This window comes from Onychostoma macrolepis, chromosome 07, assembly GCF_012432095.1.
Source record: "Onychostoma macrolepis isolate SWU-2019 chromosome 07, ASM1243209v1, whole genome shotgun sequence".
Taxonomy (NCBI): Eukaryota; Metazoa; Chordata; class Actinopteri; order Cypriniformes; family Cyprinidae; genus Onychostoma; species Onychostoma macrolepis.
The window spans coordinates 2,265,616-2,282,858 of NC_081161.1; the positions used below are offsets into that span (position 1 = coordinate 2,265,616).

General features: G+C 34.5%; 2 protein-coding genes across 4 annotated transcripts in view; both read right to left on the minus strand.

The window, feature by feature from the left end:
- Positions 1–724: 724 nt before the first annotated feature.
- On the minus strand, positions 725–9,674 carry LOC131543576 (uncharacterized). Of its 3 annotated transcripts, none has more exons than XM_058781063.1 (7): positions 8,724–9,674; positions 7,773–8,087; positions 7,358–7,663; positions 7,210–7,278; positions 5,656–5,715; positions 5,437–5,517; positions 725–2,847 (listed from the first exon to the last, which is right to left on the minus strand). In XM_058781063.1, the coding sequence occupies exons 1-7, from the start codon at positions 8,782–8,784 to the stop codon at positions 2,837–2,839; spliced, it is 903 nt and encodes a 300-aa protein (XP_058637046.1). In that variant the 5' UTR covers positions 8,785–9,674; the 3' UTR covers positions 725–2,836. The 3 variants fall into 3 exon arrangements, with proteins under 3 accessions (XP_058637046.1, XP_058637045.1, XP_058637047.1); XM_058781062.1 differs by lacking the exon at positions 725–2,847 and adding an exon at positions 3,563–5,331 and having other exon boundaries at positions 8,724–9,673; XM_058781064.1 differs by lacking the exon at positions 725–2,847 and having other exon boundaries at positions 3,563–5,458.
- A 2,312-nt stretch (positions 9,675–11,986) lies between these two features.
- LOC131543571 (uncharacterized) overlaps positions 11,987–17,243 on the minus strand; it is a 30,020-nt gene continuing 24,763 nt past the window's right edge. The window contains exons 8-11 of the mRNA XM_058781056.1: positions 16,642–16,719; positions 15,967–15,995; positions 14,375–14,443; positions 11,987–14,199 (exon numbers count right to left, since the gene is read on the minus strand). Coding sequence (XP_058637039.1) covers positions 14,089–14,199; positions 14,375–14,443; positions 15,967–15,995; positions 16,642–16,719 — 287 coding nt within the window. The 3' untranslated portion in view covers positions 11,987–14,088. The remainder of the gene's footprint in view (positions 14,200–14,374; positions 14,444–15,966; positions 15,996–16,641; positions 16,720–17,243) is intronic.

Below are 17,243 nucleotides of genomic sequence, written 5' to 3' on the forward strand. Positions count from 1 at the left end.
AGCTAAATAAAACAGGCTGGGTGCTGATTAACATTTCTGAAATAAATATTTCTGTGAAACGCGTTCGGTTACACAGAGGAAAGCCCGATCTAGGACCTGCCCCGTACAGCAGCAGAGGACTATTATTTTGTTGAACGAACTGAGGATCATGTCACGGGCTCAGATTTGGTTGGCCAATCGGCGGAAGGGGCGTGTCATGACCGCTCACAAGAGGAAAACAAATTTTGAAGTCGTTTATCCGTTTCCTACCCATGAACTAAAACCCTGAAAATCGAGCCAAAATCTCGTTTTTTCTTTCTTTTTTTTTCTTTTTTTAACAAATGAAAAAACGACTGTTTTCTCATTTCTGCCTATTTAATTTCAAATTGAAAAACAAACTATCCAAACGTACTCGGACCGTATAGCTATGGTTGCAGACACAGTCAACTTGTGTTCACGGACCAGTTCTAATATGGCAGACAATATTTGACCGCTCCAATATGGTGGACAGCTTATGAACAGCAACCCATAGTAACAGACACTACTCTGTGTAACAGTGCTTAAAACATGATGTTTTAAAGTGTTAAAAGTAAATGAAATAAAACTATATTTATAGAGGTGCTACAGGCAGTAAACTTTAGAGTTCAAAGCTTGCATTTTTTTTTTTTTTTTTTTAGACGCTCCTGGAGTGTTACCAAGAAACATTCATAATGCATTTAAGGTTTGCAATTTTTTTTTTTTTCTTATTGAAATATTGGTTGGAAGTGTAATCTGTAATCTGTTGACCGTGTTGGTCTGCATTTGTTGATGTTTTGTGAATTGGCCTTTATGTTGCAACCTTAAGCAAAAATTCCAATGATTTATTCAAAAAGGCCCACCAGTATCAGAAATATGTGAAAGTGGTGCAAATCTGATTGTCAATGTATTGGTGTGTGATGTGTAGCAACAACAGATATGTATCCCAGTGGTTCTCAGTAGTTAAAAAGGCTGTTGAAAATGTCTGTTTAAAGATGTCATTTCATCAGTCTATTTCTGGATGTGGTTGACACATCTCTCATTGGGGCTGGGCCAATGCTGAAGCAGCTTTTGTGCATGGTGCATGCTATAGCATGGCCATTATAATTTTTTTTTTTTTTTTAAGAAGAAAGTGCTTCTTTTTTTTTTTAAGAGGTGCCCCATCCTGATCCGACTGGTGCACACAAAGCCACTGGGTAAATCTCCACGGGCCTTCCATTTGTAGGGTTTGATACATAAATATAATTTAATTTAGCTCAAAGGGAATCATTTATGATTTTATAGGGAATTTGAACAGAATCACTGTTTTGCGGCTGTTCACCGAGTCGGCAGCGATTCACTGAACGAGCCGTATAACATTAATTCTGCACTGGATATTAAAATCCAAAATATAGTGTAAACACTATTAATAAGCACAGTAACAAGATCGGCAGATTAAGACATTAACTTGTAAGCACAAAACACAAGATACTTCTCTTTTAAATATAAATACGACTTTATTTATATAAACCTAAGACATAAACTAATCTAACACATGAACACAAGCATTCACACATTCACACGTTGCAAAAAGAGAGAAAGGATGAGTTTAGAGAATGAGAAAGTGAAATCCCAAGTTTATAGCAATATGTGCTATCGCATAGACCTGAACAAACCATCAATCACTTAATTAACCCTCGCGTTGAGTTTCTCAATGAGGCTAAATTTTATATTAAATGCACCAGTTCAGTTAGAATCTGGAGTTGTTTTACTTGCGTTGCCTTTGGTTACAAGGATTCCCTTCTGTCATCATTGTTGCAGGAAAGGGGTTTTCCCGAGTTGGTGATTGGCTGGAAGTTCAGTAGTCTTTGAAGTGATGTCTTGGGAAGCCAATGGTTGGGTGTTGGCTGAGGATGGTCTTGGAGTCAGTTGCTGGTTGAAGTTTGAAGCGGGTGCAGTCAGAGCTGGACTTTGCAGCAAACTTAACTTTTGAACACGAGACTCAACGGAAAGAAAATAAACTACAGTAAAAGAATAAATCGAGTAACGAGACTAGGTGGTTTTTCCTCTCATCGTGGTGTTAAGTAGCAACTGGCCTGTAGGCCAGAGCACGCTCAAAGAGCGCTAAAACAGCGTCAAAACTCGGCTTTTTGGACAAAATTTGAATTTTGGTCAATGTCTTGACCAATTAGATAGGCTATTATCTTAGCTAGGGTTGTTCCTTCCATCATAAATCAGCATGTTATCAGTCACATGGTCCGAATTTTACAGACTCTGGCAAAGTACACTTTTGGATGTGATTTCTATAACCAGAATATGATACATTTGACAAAGAATCAATTGGAAGAAACGTTTCAAGCTAGAATTGTCAAGCTCATACATACCAAACACGAATAAACCTTAAAGTCATTCAATAGTTATTAAAAAGACATACATAATATGTGCTTAAAACATGATAATCTAATGTGTGGGTTACATACATAATATAGTGTTATGCCTAGCAATGTCCTTTTAGGATGGTTTTATGTGCATATGCAAAAGAAAGTCTCTGTGTAGTTCTGTGGAGACCAAAAGGAATTTCAGTCTCAGTCTTTGTCTTGTATGTGTGGGGGAAAAGTCAATCTAAAGAAGCTCGTGATTTCTCTTGTGGAACACATGAGATGGCCATCTCTTTGACCTTTAATCTTGATTACTTGTCCCAAATTTGACGATCTCCTTCCGGCATTGTACTTGTCAATGAGTATTCTTTTGTCTTAATGTTGCAAGCTGTTCTGTGAAAGAGGCTTGTTGGTTAGGCTTGCTCCAGAAGTCGGAGATAGGACCCTTCGGGGCATTTATCGAGCCATTCTTGTCGTGTGATTCTTCACCCCGTTACTATATATATAAATAAATTACTGTTATCATATAGTAGCTACAGTACTGTATACATACAAATGTGTATTTTCTGTGTTCTACAGCATTGACATTTTGCAGTAAACGTTTAACTGTTAAAATCTGTATCTAAAAAGCTCAGTGATACACAATAACATTCATCGATAGAGAAAGCGATCCAATTTATTTGACATTTGCAAAAGAATAATGAATTATAAATAAAAGTTAAAATTATAATCAAGTGCTTTAGTATGTTATTCAACACACAAATAAGTGCACTTTAAAGTACAATGAAAGATTATTAAAACAATAACTTAAAATATTCTTTAAAATTGAATTTGATGTTATTACAAAGTGCTCTTTTTAAGAGTGTTAAGAAACATGTTATGAAATTGTCTCTCTGTAGGTACACTTAAGTGGCCTTTATTATTTTTTTTAATAGTAATTGTGTTTTGTTTGTTTTTTTGCAAGTACAGATTTTGTTTCCGGAACTAAAGTCCAAGCTGTGAAGTCAATCAGTGTCAGAAACACACTGAGCTTTAACCACTAACCATCAACCCAGGGTTGGGTTTATGTTCCCACCGATCTCGAAAGCAAACCTACGCTCTTGCATCAACCAACTGCTGACTGACGAGAAAACATCATTATCTTGAGTGGAACAGAGGCAAACTGAACCACAGCGATTTGAACTGAAGACAGCGACTGTAACACATTTCTGTGTCATTCAGGTAAGCTCTTGTCAATGTGACTGATATTTGATATTTTAATGTGAAAGTAATATGACAAGAAATTATCTTGCAGAAGTTCTGTTTGTTTTATCAAGTGCCGTGTTGCAGGTTGTTGATTTCTTTCTCTTTTTTTTCTATTCTGCTCTCATAATTTGAAAAAGACAGTAAAAAGTGGTTTAAAGAACAATATCTCATGAATTATTCAACTGTAATTGCATTCTTTATTGTGAGAATAATTCTAAAGCAGTGAAACACAACAGACCTTATTCAATATCCGTCATAATGTTTGAAAACTAAACGCACACTGCATTAGATTCAACCTGCCTTAAACAAACACAGAGAAACTATTGTTAAAGGGTTACTCCACCCCAAAATGAAAATTTTACCTCCCTTGCCGCTCCAAACCCGTAAAACTTAGTCTGTCTTCGGAACACAATTTAAGATATTTTGGATGAAAACCGGGAGGTTTGTGACTGTCCCATTGACTGCCAAGTAATTAACACTGTCAAGGCCCAGAAAAGTATGAAAAGCATCGTCAGAATAGTCCATCTGCCATCAGTGGTTCAATCTGAAGGTTATGAAGCGACAAGAATACTTTTTGTACGCAAAGAAAATAAAAAATAACAACTTTATTCAACAATTCATCAAGATTTAATTTCTACTGTTAATAAAATTGTGGTAGGCTACTATGAGATGGATAGCCTAAATGTTATATAATTCAGATGGGCTACCTGTTATTTTTATGGTATATCAAAAAGTGTATATTTTTCAATGTCATTGTTGGTACATTTTACCAGTATTTACCATACTTTCAAAACAAAAATTAAAATAGGAAAAATATGCAATATGAAGTTTTACAGAGAGAGAAGAAAAAAAAAAAAAGATTTGGTTTTCAAAAAGCCTTTTTCCAAAAGGTACATCTGGAAAAAGGGGGGTCGTCTTATAATCAGGGCCGTCTTATATTCGGGACAATATGGTAATTTAAAATGATGAAAAGTGAATGTAAGACATTAAGGACAGGCGGGAACCCCGCAATTAACGGAAATCCGTCGTAGCGACGGAGAACTTTAATCCCTGTGTACATGTTGTTTGATGAACACCTTATCTGTCTTTAATTTGATCCAGTAGCATCTGGTGTATGAAATCAATACTACAGTCAACTCTATCTTTTATTTTACGTAAATATTGCTAATTTACCTAATATCAGGGTTAAATACCTCAAACACATTTTCACCATTTGTGCACCAAAAAAAGAAAGAAAAGTTTTTCAAATTGTGAATTTATACTTAAAATACTTAACATAAAATCGTGTTGAACTATCTTGTGGGTGAGGAATACAATCCTTCATGTATTTTCTTATTTGGGTTAAGAGGAAACATAAGTAAGGATTTGTCTCTGCATTGAAATTATCCGTAACAAAAAAAAAAAAAATCTGTAAATATATCATGTGATAAACAAACTGGAGTATGAAACTTTATTTTAAAGATAAAAATAAAATTGTAATTTATATTATTTCTGTGTAAATAACTATACATGTTTATTAAGATACCTGTGTCGCTTTATTGATGACTGTATTTAATATCATATTTAAAGCAGTCTGTACAATATGGAGTACTGGAAAATTACATTCAAATCTGTATGCAAATATAATATCCATAAACACTGAAATAAATCTTGCTGTAATCATTATAATAGATTTATATTCATTGTAATATTATAGACATCTCTACTTCATTTTGGTGGTGAGAGTTTTTCCTTCCTAAATAAATAAAATAAATCAATTTACTGAGTTTTTTTCACTGCCATGATTCAGCTTGTTAGAGATCGATGTGAATCCTCAGGTTCTGTGATGTTCAAAACTCACCAGCTCTTCTCACACAGATGATCTGAAGAAGAATCACAGTAGGAGCAGCAAACACTGCGATCTCAACAATAATCACAATCACTGCAGGACAGATGTGTGGAGAGATGATAGAAAAACAGAAGAGAATTAATCTGTGAACTGCTTATTAACAATGAACAATTATTGACAAAACATTTACAAATTCACTAATATTTCAGTGCATGCAAAGCCATTCCATACCTCTGATTAATGATCCAGCAGTCATACAGACTACAGTTTCTGATGCTGTGACAGCAGCTTCTGTGGATCAATAATATCAGTTCAGTTCAAACATAATGTGACTTCAATAAGACATGCAAATGTTGATGTGTAGTAACTGAAATGTGTGAGCAGCTGAAGACATCTCAGTGTTTGGGGTAATGATCCATTTATCTATACAGGTGTGCAAGTAATAAAGATTCATTTTATCTGCATTGCAGTTTGTCAAAGGCACATGTTTTCAGACATGTTTGCTATCTATTTAAAGTAACTAAGGTAACACAAGACAACTGTATCTATGAAGGCATCACTGATGATCTTGTCTCCTGAATTCTGTTCAGTGATGATGGAAGTAAGACTTTGCTGAGGAACCCTTTTGATCAGAAACGGTTCTGGTTACAATATAAACACACAAAGTTATTTATACCTCATTTATATGAGAGTGACACACAGTGAGCTGCAGACCTTAAACCTTCAGTTTGTCCTGAATCAATGACATATATTCTCCTGAAATTGATTCACCTCTTAAGTGCAGTATTCAAATTTTAATTGTTATAATTCATGAACGCTTTGGAATACAGACCTAAGGTTGGACAATCAGACAATCAGCAGAACAAAAATGAAAGTATAAAACATTTATAGAAGTTTAAATTTACTGTAAAGAAAATGTACTGTACTATTTATATTTTATATAAAATAAATATTTTACAAAATAGGTTTTAATCCAAAATTGATATAAAATTAAAGCCATGTGTCTAAATACGTGTTTTTTTTTTGTTTTTTTTTTTTTAATTAATTAATTGAGGTTCCTTTGCAATTTTGTTTCGGTGTTATACCACAAATAGCCATCCAAACTCCATTGATTTATTTTTTTATTTTTTTGATGCATTTTTCTGTCACAAATGTATAATTTCTCTCTAAAATTTACTTCTATCAAAAAATAACCACCAAATATGGAATCTTGAGACTCAGATATTTCCAACGATATGTATTTTGTCAAGATTATAAAAAGTTTTGATTCTAAAAGACGCAATACATTTTGTAATATGACACTAAGGGGGAGGAGCCTGCTAGAAGATTTTAAAGTACCGTTTCCATGGTAATGCAACGTCCAATTTGAATATAGTTTTCGCAGGATGAATTTAGAGGTTTTATCCTTTCAAATGATATATAATTTTTGATGATTATTAAATCATGTGATAGGGAAAAAGTAAACTAAATATATTTTTGTGACAAAGGTCAGAACTCCTGTTATGATGTATATGTTTTGAGGTGCACTCTTGTCATAAATTAATATATTACTGTCCCTACATAATTTCTAATAACAAACAGTGGTAAAATATCTATTTAGGAGTCTTAGACCTTTCCAACGATATATAGTTTGTCTTGATTAGATTAGGATTTAATCGTAATATATTGAAGTGAACTTGTGACAGTTAAGGGGTTAAAGAAATGTAGTTTCTGAATACTCGAGAGTATATGTGACTGAGGTCTTCAGCTAACAGTAAATATTAATATTAACAGCTGATTATGTACCTGGTTGTGTAGGAGCTGCAGCTGATGTAGAGCTGGTGACTGGAGACGGTGTCTTTGTTTCGGTCGGAGCTGAAGATGAATGTTCAGATACATCATAGACTACAATCATATTTAAATTACTGATAATTAATTGTTATAAACAATTTACCTGAATACTTGACAGTATATGTGGCTGAGGTCTTCAGCTGGTTTCTCTGTGTAACCTGACATCTCCACTCTCTGTTGTGATCTTCATTCAGGAGTGTTGTAGTCAGAGAGCTGAGACACTGTTCTGAGGAGAATATCTGAAATCTGGAGTCTGTCTGCAGATTCACACCAGCCTGATTCACCCAGATCAGATCAATTCCCTCAGAACCAACCAAACTATCACAAGAGACTCGATCATAATATAACTGACAGGAGAGAGTCACAGAGCGGCCTGATCTGATCTCAGACTGTGAGGATGATGAAGAGACTGAAACAGAAATCAGACAGAGATTACACGACTGATTCCAGTCTTTCCAGGAACAACAATATTACTGTTTAATTCAACATATAATCATAATATTCACAGAAACACTGACCATGAAGAACATGCAGATAAACTTGTGCATCAGTTCCTTGTTGTACTCCATTCACATATTGTCGGCAGGAGTAAGATCCACGATCTTCTTTTGTGACGTTCTTGATGTTCAGAGAGCAGTCAGAGCCCAGACTCAGTCTCTCATGTCTCTCTGTGTCTTTCCTCTTTATTCCTCCAGTAATCAGTTCAACTGCCTCTGAATGTCTGCTATAGAGCCATACAGTTGATGTGCAGCCAGGAAGAGCATTATTACAGGACAGACGGACATTTTCACCAGAACTGCAGAACACATGAGTCTCATCCACTCCACTGCTACCTACAAATAATAATAATAATAATAGTGATAATAATAATGTGGGTTAATGACTTGATTATGAAATACAGTTTAAATAAACTCTTTGTGTCCTGTTTTAAGTAGAAAATGAACCAAGCAGAGTAAACTGATATTGAACACATGAGTTAACTCTCTCACACAAACCCCAAAATCTCTGCTGAATAACCCAAACCTTATTTCTTTAATTAGTTGTATTACTATGAAAACATTGTATTGTTTATTTGATGCTAAATATATGAAGTAAAGGAAGACTTACTGAATAAAAACACTTAATGGTAATATGGCCGTAAAAAAAAAAAAGTGTTTCTTTTGCCATTTAGCTTCCACATTTGTTGTAAGATGTATGACTTTATTATTATTATTATTATTTATTCAAGGAATTACAGGAAATGTTCAGTTGCAAAAATCCTTTTGAATGCAGATCCATATTGTGAGATGATAATAAAATAAATAAATTACAGTAAAAACAAACAAACATTTTTTTGTTTGTTTTTAATGTTACAATCGTGCTTTATAAAGGTTGATGAATTAATTCAAATAATTACTTTTAATTGACTGGATCTTCACATTATACAGATCTTTTATAATATGTAATAGATCATACACAGATGTCTTTACCTGTGAGAAGTGCAGAGAGAGTGATCAGTCCCAGCAGACACATGTCACACTTATCAGACATTTTCTGTTTCTGTCCGTCTTTCTTTTCATTCTATATTTACATCTCTTCCTTTAAACATCCTCAGCTCCTCCTGCGGGTGTTAACTTCCTCTGATCTGAAACAACTGACTGTTTAGCTGCATTTCACTCACACTATATGTGTGAAAAAGAAGTATCTATAAATATATACTGTACATAGCAGTTAGGTGTGTTTTTTTTAATTGTAACTTATGAAGTGACACTGAAACACAACTTTTGTGAATTCTTCCCCTTTAAGTTGAACTCTTGCGATCTGCGTGATGTTTCAGTAATGACTTGCGTAAATAACGTAGTGCAGTGTTCACAAGTTACTTCAGCGTCGCAGTCACGTCACGTTACTGACGTCTGTATTAATGAGACAGTCTCGTTTCTATATAACTTATATTTCATTGTTTTTGTAGATTGTTATTCTCACAGAGATATTGCTGATATATTTCTCAGTTTATATTCCATATATCAGTGCACTTCACAAAGTTGTTTATTATACAGTTTGTGACATGTTGAATCGTTGATTATATTTAGACAATGTATATTTATTTTTGTTGCTTTATTTATTTCAGAAACTACCTCAAATACTCTAACATGTGTATATGGTCAAATCTTGTGCAATAAACGGTCAAACTCAATATGATGACTGACTCCCTGCAAGAGTTCTGCAGCGTTCAATAACTATTAACCAGCATTCAGTGGGGCAATCCCCTGCAGAAACACTGCTATTATCAAAAGTGCACTGAAATAAATTGATAGAGTTTAACTGTATCTATTAAAATCAAACATGCTGTTAACACAATGTATCAACTTCAATAACTCAACCATCCACCAGCTCTCAAAACATGCAAGATGACTACAAAAAACATTCAAGTTTAATAATTTTCTCATCAGCAATATTTTGATGTCTATTAAGGAGCTTCAAAAGTTGCCTTAGGTTTTTTGTTTGTTTGTTTTTCCCCTAATCACTGTCTTTTGTCCTCTTTATTTTGTGGCATGCTAGTTCTACGTTTATATATATATATATATATATATATATGTATATGTATATGGGTGATTCTTAGACTATGGGCACTTTTATGTTCTTTGGTCATATTTTTAAAAATACATATAATTTTGGACAAATTATAACTTTGTCAAACTAACAATAAAACCACCTTAAAAACTTTTTACTACCTTTCTATTATGATTTTTTCATACTTTTCAACCTCCTTATAGGTGTCAAAATCACTGTTTTTTCCTTGTCGCACACCCAGACTTTTAAACTTCAACAATGAAAATACAATTTAAAAAAATGACTTATCTGGTGACTATTAGTGTTCCTGAATTAAGCACTAGTAAAATAATTAAAATACATTATAGTATTTAATGTGAGACCACTATTAATATTACTTTTTATACTAAATATAGCTGTCGCACAGTATTGGTGTAATTTCCACCACAACACTGTAATGTCTCTTTGAAACGTTTGTGTGAACGATTGTTTCGGTGGTTTCTATGGAAATGTTCAGTGACATCAGAGCACATGTTGGACATGGAAGGAATTAAAATTTTCATCAACAACAAATGGAAGAAAAATCAAGGTAAATATTGCTTGATCAGTTAATATATTTATTCTATGTCATTTCCAAACATGCTGTACCTTCAAGGGTGTTTTTAAAAAGCTGAACATTTTAAGTTAAATAAGAGTATTTTTCATATATGAAATGCTAAGCATTAATTCAAAGCTAATCAGTGAAGCTATCTTCCATTTTTTCACAAAAAAATACAGAAATTTCATTTCCACCACACTGCCTCTGTGGTGGAAATGACATTTATGGTTACAAAGTACAATTGATATGTTTAATGATTTTGTGAATTGAGTTTAATGAGTGTGATGAGTTTAAGACTTTTTCTAATAAATATATCTGCTATTTCTCTACATTCACGTTAATTCATTGTCATTTCCACCACCACACATTTTTTAAAAATATTTTAAAAGTTCTCATCACACATTAAAAATGTATCCACAATTTATGAGATCATGCTCTACTTAATATACAAATTCAAGTTATTTATTTTCTTATAAGTTATTGTGGAAAACTAGTTACAAAAAATGATCTTAGACAATTCTTGAGTGGCATAAGTTATTCTATATTTAAATAATAGCTGTATATTGGGATGTGGTGGAAATGACATTTGTTCATTGCAGGTCGGAAAAATGTAAAATATTAACAATTTCTCTTGTAATCTAAGTTTGTCCTCTTACAGACTTTAAAACTAGACAAATTATTTAAACTTGATACTGTGTTACGTGACTTTTGAACAAGTTTTTTTTATTCAACTTCACAAGGCTAAAAGTGCCCCTAGTTGAAGAAACGCCCATGTATATATATATATATATATATATACAGCTATGAGCGGTTGAGGATATGAAACACATTACTACAGAGTTTGAGAAGTTTTTCCACACTCGTTCAACCCACAGTGAACAGTACCATCATCTCTGAAGCCAGTTTAGACTGATGGCTGTGAATTCTCACACATTGTGTTACCAGTTCCTCTTCTTTAAGTGGTTTTCCTTTCATATTGCTATAGTTTCTACAAACCATTTACAAATGACTTAGTTTCAATGGTGCAATGTATCAAATGTTTAGTTCAAGTTAGATCCAACAAAGCTAAACAGCTCAAATTAGCCGATTCAGGTTTGTTTATTAGAGTTGAAACTAAACTCTGCAGTAAAGTGTCTCTGCAGGTCCAGGAATGATGAACCTGATGTAAAGCGTGATTCTGTGCATGTGCCTTTTTTATTTATTTATTTACTTATTTTGCACATTTGAGTAGTGGTTTTCCCAATAGTGCACATTTTGAATGTGTCCTTTAAATGAAACAACCATTTGAGCTCTTGCAGTCTTTATTAATGAGCTGATGACATGAATCAAATGTGTTCAGTGAGAGACACAGAATGTATACATTGTTGTGGAGGATCCAGAAACAAGTCTGGAAAACAACTGGTACTGAAATGTAAAATATTGACAGCATTTCCTGCATATACACTGTTCAGCAGATTACCAGCAACTGATTTATACAAACTCAGATATGACACGGTCAAAATCTGTTCTGCCTCTAAAGTTTCTTCACTGTAAACATACAGTCATGGCCAAAAATGTTGGCACCCTTGGTAAATATGATCAAAGAAGGATGTGAAAATTAATCTGCATTGATAATCCTTTTGATATTTTATTAAAAAAATAAATAAATCACAAAAATCTAACCTTTCATTGGATAATAAGAATTTAAAATGGGGGAAATATCATTATGAAATAAATGTTTTTCTCAAATACACGTTGGACACAATTATTGGGACCCCTAGAAATTCTTATGAGTAAAATCTCTGAAGTATATTCCCATTCATATTCACAATTTTGAGCACTCCAGGGTGATTATGAACATGAAATTATCCAGCCATGGCTTCCTGTTTCACAGAAATATAAATAGGACGGAAAACAAAGCCCAAATTCCCTTAATCATCCATCACAATGAGAAAAACCAAAGAATATATTTTTGATGTGCAGCAAAAGATAATTGAGCTTCACAAATTAGTGAAGTGGCTTTAAGAAAAGAGCTAGAGCAGTGAAAATTCCCATTTCCACCATCAGGACAATAATTAAGAATTCCAATCAACATAAAATGTTAGGAAACTGCCTGGAAGAGCACCTGTGTGTCTATATCGTCCTAATGCACGGCGAGAAGGAGAGTTTGAGTGGCTAAAGACTCTCCAAGGACCACAGCTGGAGAATTGCAGAAAATAGTTGAGTCTCGGGGTCAAAAAACCTTTAAAAAAAAATTGTCAAACAGCACCTACATCAGCACGTGTTGTTCGGGAGGGTTTCAAGAAAAATTATCCTCGCTCATCCAAATACAAACTCCAGCATTTTCAGTTTTCAGACACGACTGGAACTTCAAATGGCACTGGCTTCTATGGTCAGATGAAACTAAAAAATGAGCTTTTAAGCAGCAAACACTCAAGATGGGTTTGGTGAACACAGGGATAAAAAGTACCCCATGTGTACAATGAAATATACTGCTGTATCTTTGATGTTGTGGGCCTATATTTCTGCTGGAGGTCCTGGACATCTTGTTTAGACGCATGGCATCATGGATTCTATCAAATACCAACAGAGCTGTTAAACTGGCAAATAAAGGTTTCAAAAAGTATTGAATAAAAGGGTGCCGTTAATTTTGGCCAATGTGTATTAGAGAAAAACATTTATTTCATAATGATATTTCCCCAAATTTTAAATTCTTATCATCCAATGAAAGGTCAGATTTTTGTGAATTTTTAAAATAAAAGATCAGAAGGATTAACAATGCAGATTAATTTTCACTGCCTTCTTTGATCATATTTACCAAAGGTGTCAATATTTTTGGTCATGACTGTACGTATGACATGTCATACATTTATATTTGACAAATTAAATAAAATGTAACAAGCTTTAGTGAAAGCAATTGCTCAAGTGGTTCAAACATCAAATTATTATTTCTTACATATTGTTATAAACATTTACATCAAGTGTCTTTTCCTATTTTCTTAATTAGCACAAACTGTAAGTTAATTAGTCTGCAGTAAAGACTCAAGAAACTGGATTATTTAATGAGCATGATCTAAGAGAGAAACCGTCCTTCATTTAGACTAGACTTTGTGCAAGCACACAGATCCATGCATCATCCTGAATTAATATAAAGAGGCTAGTTTATTGAAAAACAGACAGTTATTATGAAATCCCAAACTGAAATCTGGTAATCACAGGTAAAAGGACAGTTCACCTAAAAATAACGGTTCTGTCATCCTTCCCTTCCCTCACCCTCATGTCGTTACAAATCTGTATAACTTTCATTCATCTTCAGAACACAACCGAGGCCTGTTTACACTGGTATTAAGATGCGTTTGGTCGATCGGATCACAAGTGGGTAACGCTAAATACAAGTGTGAACGGGGTGTGCAACGTTTTGAGCTTGTTCACTTTCGACCACTTCCAGAGGTAGTCAAAAACGCATTCGACTGGATTGCGCTCGTAGTTTAGATGCTGATGTTGTTGAATGCGTTCGAGCAGCCACAAAAGACCACCTACTCTCCGCCTACTGACCTAATATGTAATCATTGCAAGGCGTACAAGGATGTGTGAGGGTGAGTAAATTATGACAGAATTTGAAAGAAGACATTATTTACAATGGCACTGAATGGAAATCTTACGGAATCAGTTATATATATATTCCTCTACACATGATACTATAATTGTATAATTAAAGACTGTTTGACTTATTTGTGATGGTTCTTGTTCACAGAGGCATAAAGTTGCCTGCAGTCATCCTGAGGTCCAGCTGTTGCTCCTCTGATGGAAGAATAAGTCACTTTATCATCATCATAAACCTGATTGAACAGATTGGAAAGAAGTTGATAATGTTGATGAGAAGTTTCAACCCACAATTAATACAGCATAAATACTTAATTCAAGATTTTGAAGAACTGCAAGTAAGAATAAAACAGATTAGAGAAGATGGATGGCATCAGTTGACACTGAAGAACAGGGAAGTGTTTTACTCGCCTCCTTCTTTCTGGCTTGGATTGTACAGTGTGTGGCAACCTCAGTATAAGTCACGTCATCTTTATGCTCCTAAACAGAAATAAATGAAAATATGATAAACCAAGCTTTAAAGACACGTCCATTCCTATATACTTTGCTAATTAGCCTAATTACAGGTGCAAATGTTTTAAGTAAAATACCTCGCTACAGGGTTTGAATCCCTTACTGTGGCAGAACAGCTGGAAGTCTGTCAGAAATTACTGATTTATGGCCCTCCTTCTTCTCTCATTCCAATGAATGTATATGTTGCCACAATGACTTTCTACAGGGGAAATTTTCTTTCTGGCATTTTCAACTTAATTCTATATAGCGCCTCTTACAATACAGATTGTCAAAGCAGTTTCACATATAATGAGTAAATAGCAGAATCAATGACAATAGTGTTGTTATTCAGCTCAAGACTGTTCAGATCAGTAACAGTGTGAAGTTGTAATCAATCAGCTGTAAACACTTCTACAAAAGGCAGACATTTCATTATTGAGCTCAAGTCAGTTCAATGTTGATTCAGTTTAGTTTAATACCAGTGGTACAAGTTGCTATTCAGTAATAACAATAAAACAATACCAATATTACCAAAATTTCAGTTTATGTGCTGTAGTTAGTGCTGGGCGGTATGACCAAAAATGTATATCACGGTATTTTTCAAAATTATACCGGTTTCACGGTATATGACGGTATTTATTTTTTCCATGCATGATCGGGTGTTAACCACATTTTCTACTGATTGAGAGAGGAAAAACTACAGTAGATTGACTTAGAATGCCCTATTTTACTGTCATGATGAGCGAATATTGTAGAAAAATTCCACACTAAATAGTGACTAAACACGACCCATTAATACATGTTAACCAGGAGTCATTCTCATTTATAATCGCGACATCGTCTGATAAAATCAACATGCATCTAACGTTATACTAAAGAGCGGCTATGCGGTGGTTTTGGCTATATTACTTTTTTGTCTCATGCAGCGCACTGCCTGCGTCTGAGTAAACTAAAAAAAAAAAGTGCATAATATTAACAGACGAACTATGCTCATATTTATAATTCCAAACAGTCGCGGTACGGCCAAATGAATGCAGTGCTTCTCAGCCGCTCGCTGCACAGAACAGACGCAGAGAGACGCGACGCTGCGCCGGGAGTCAGATCTCGCGCTCGCGGGGCAGCACTGGCGACATCTTCCAACTGAACCATAGCTAAGGTTTATCCAAAACATTCGCTAGGTTTGTCAGTTTGTATATTCTATGGGGAAAAAAGCCGCTAAAAGGGTCTGAAAGTTGCTAAATATAGTGCTAAAATCACGCTCGTGTGTGTGAGACGCGGGAGCTGGTGGCGGCGCGCGGTGGATATTGTGGATGAGTTCTTCTGTGTCATCACGTTCTACTAGTTCTACAGCCTCAGAACTGGCTCCATTATTCTTATCTGTGGACTTTATACACGAAACAGTGCAAATATACACACTTGTCTTCTAGCTGATGCTTTAACTAACGTGACTAATAAGAGTTCACATATTACAGCTTATAGAGCAACCTCACGGGTCTTTGGCTTTTACTTACCACAGAGTCATTAGTCCCTCTTCTGTTATCTAAAAATAGAAATATTAGGAATAGGTTATCTGAAATATGAATATTAATGATTACATACAGCACAAAACACTGGAATACTTGATTCTGATTGGTCTTGACTCTGATCGCTCATCTGGGTATTTAAGGCTGTGGTGTGATACGATGATTCATGCCTCAAATATCCATCTTTTATGGCTCAGAGCCATTTGATAGGAACTATTTTTATTTGCAGAAGCTTTTCTCTTAAGAGCAAATAAAATATTTCAACTCAAATGTGTAACTATGTAATAAGGGGGTCCTGATCGCCCTGTTGGGGTTTATTTTGTGAACTGGCTGGATGTTCATTGTCCTTTACTCAGTGGAAATGGTGGCAGATGATATTTGCATCTCAGAATACCGTAGTATAAAACAGTAAGCAATTCTAACAACATAATGAGTTTAAATGATAATATTTGTTAAAATCATTAAATGGATACCACACTGATGGGACAATAAATTATTTTTATATATAGACTTGAATGAATTATATTCAGACATCTCATTGTTTTCTCTTCACTTATCAGAGGAATTCTGTCAAAACATTTACACGACACATTTATCTTAAAGTCACATGCTTTGAAATGTTTGTCTGTTGTTAGAAAATAGAGGAAAACCCTAAAAACTCACCGGCTCTTTTTCTACAAATTACCCAGAGAACAACAGCAAGAAGAACAGCTGATGCAGCGGCAACAACAATCCCAATCACTGAGGAAGAGACACATTAAGAGGCATATTACTGTTTAACCAAAGATATAAAAACAACTACTACTGACAAAGAAATAAAACGGTAAAGCATATAACAGCGTAATTATGCATATTTATCATACTTATGAGTGATGATGATGATGATTTTTATTGAAAGTTTCTGCCAGAGCTAAAGCTGTGAGGAGCTTCATGATCCTACTGTTGCCACTTTATACATGTACATTACATTTATTCATTTAGGCGCTTTTCTACAAAGTGATTTACAAAAAAAACAAAAAAAAAACAATAAGGGATAATGACATACAGAGAGTTGTTTATATGTCCTGAAAGCATCTGCACACTAACAGAGTATATCTGATATGTTTATTAAATGATCACACAAAACAAGAGGAGTCCGCTTTTAGCTATTATGCCGCCCGCAGTTGGAACCAGCTTCCAGAAGAGATCAGATGTGTTAAAACATTAGCCACATTTAAATCCAGACTCAAAACTCATCTGTTTAGCTGTGCATTTACTGAATGAGC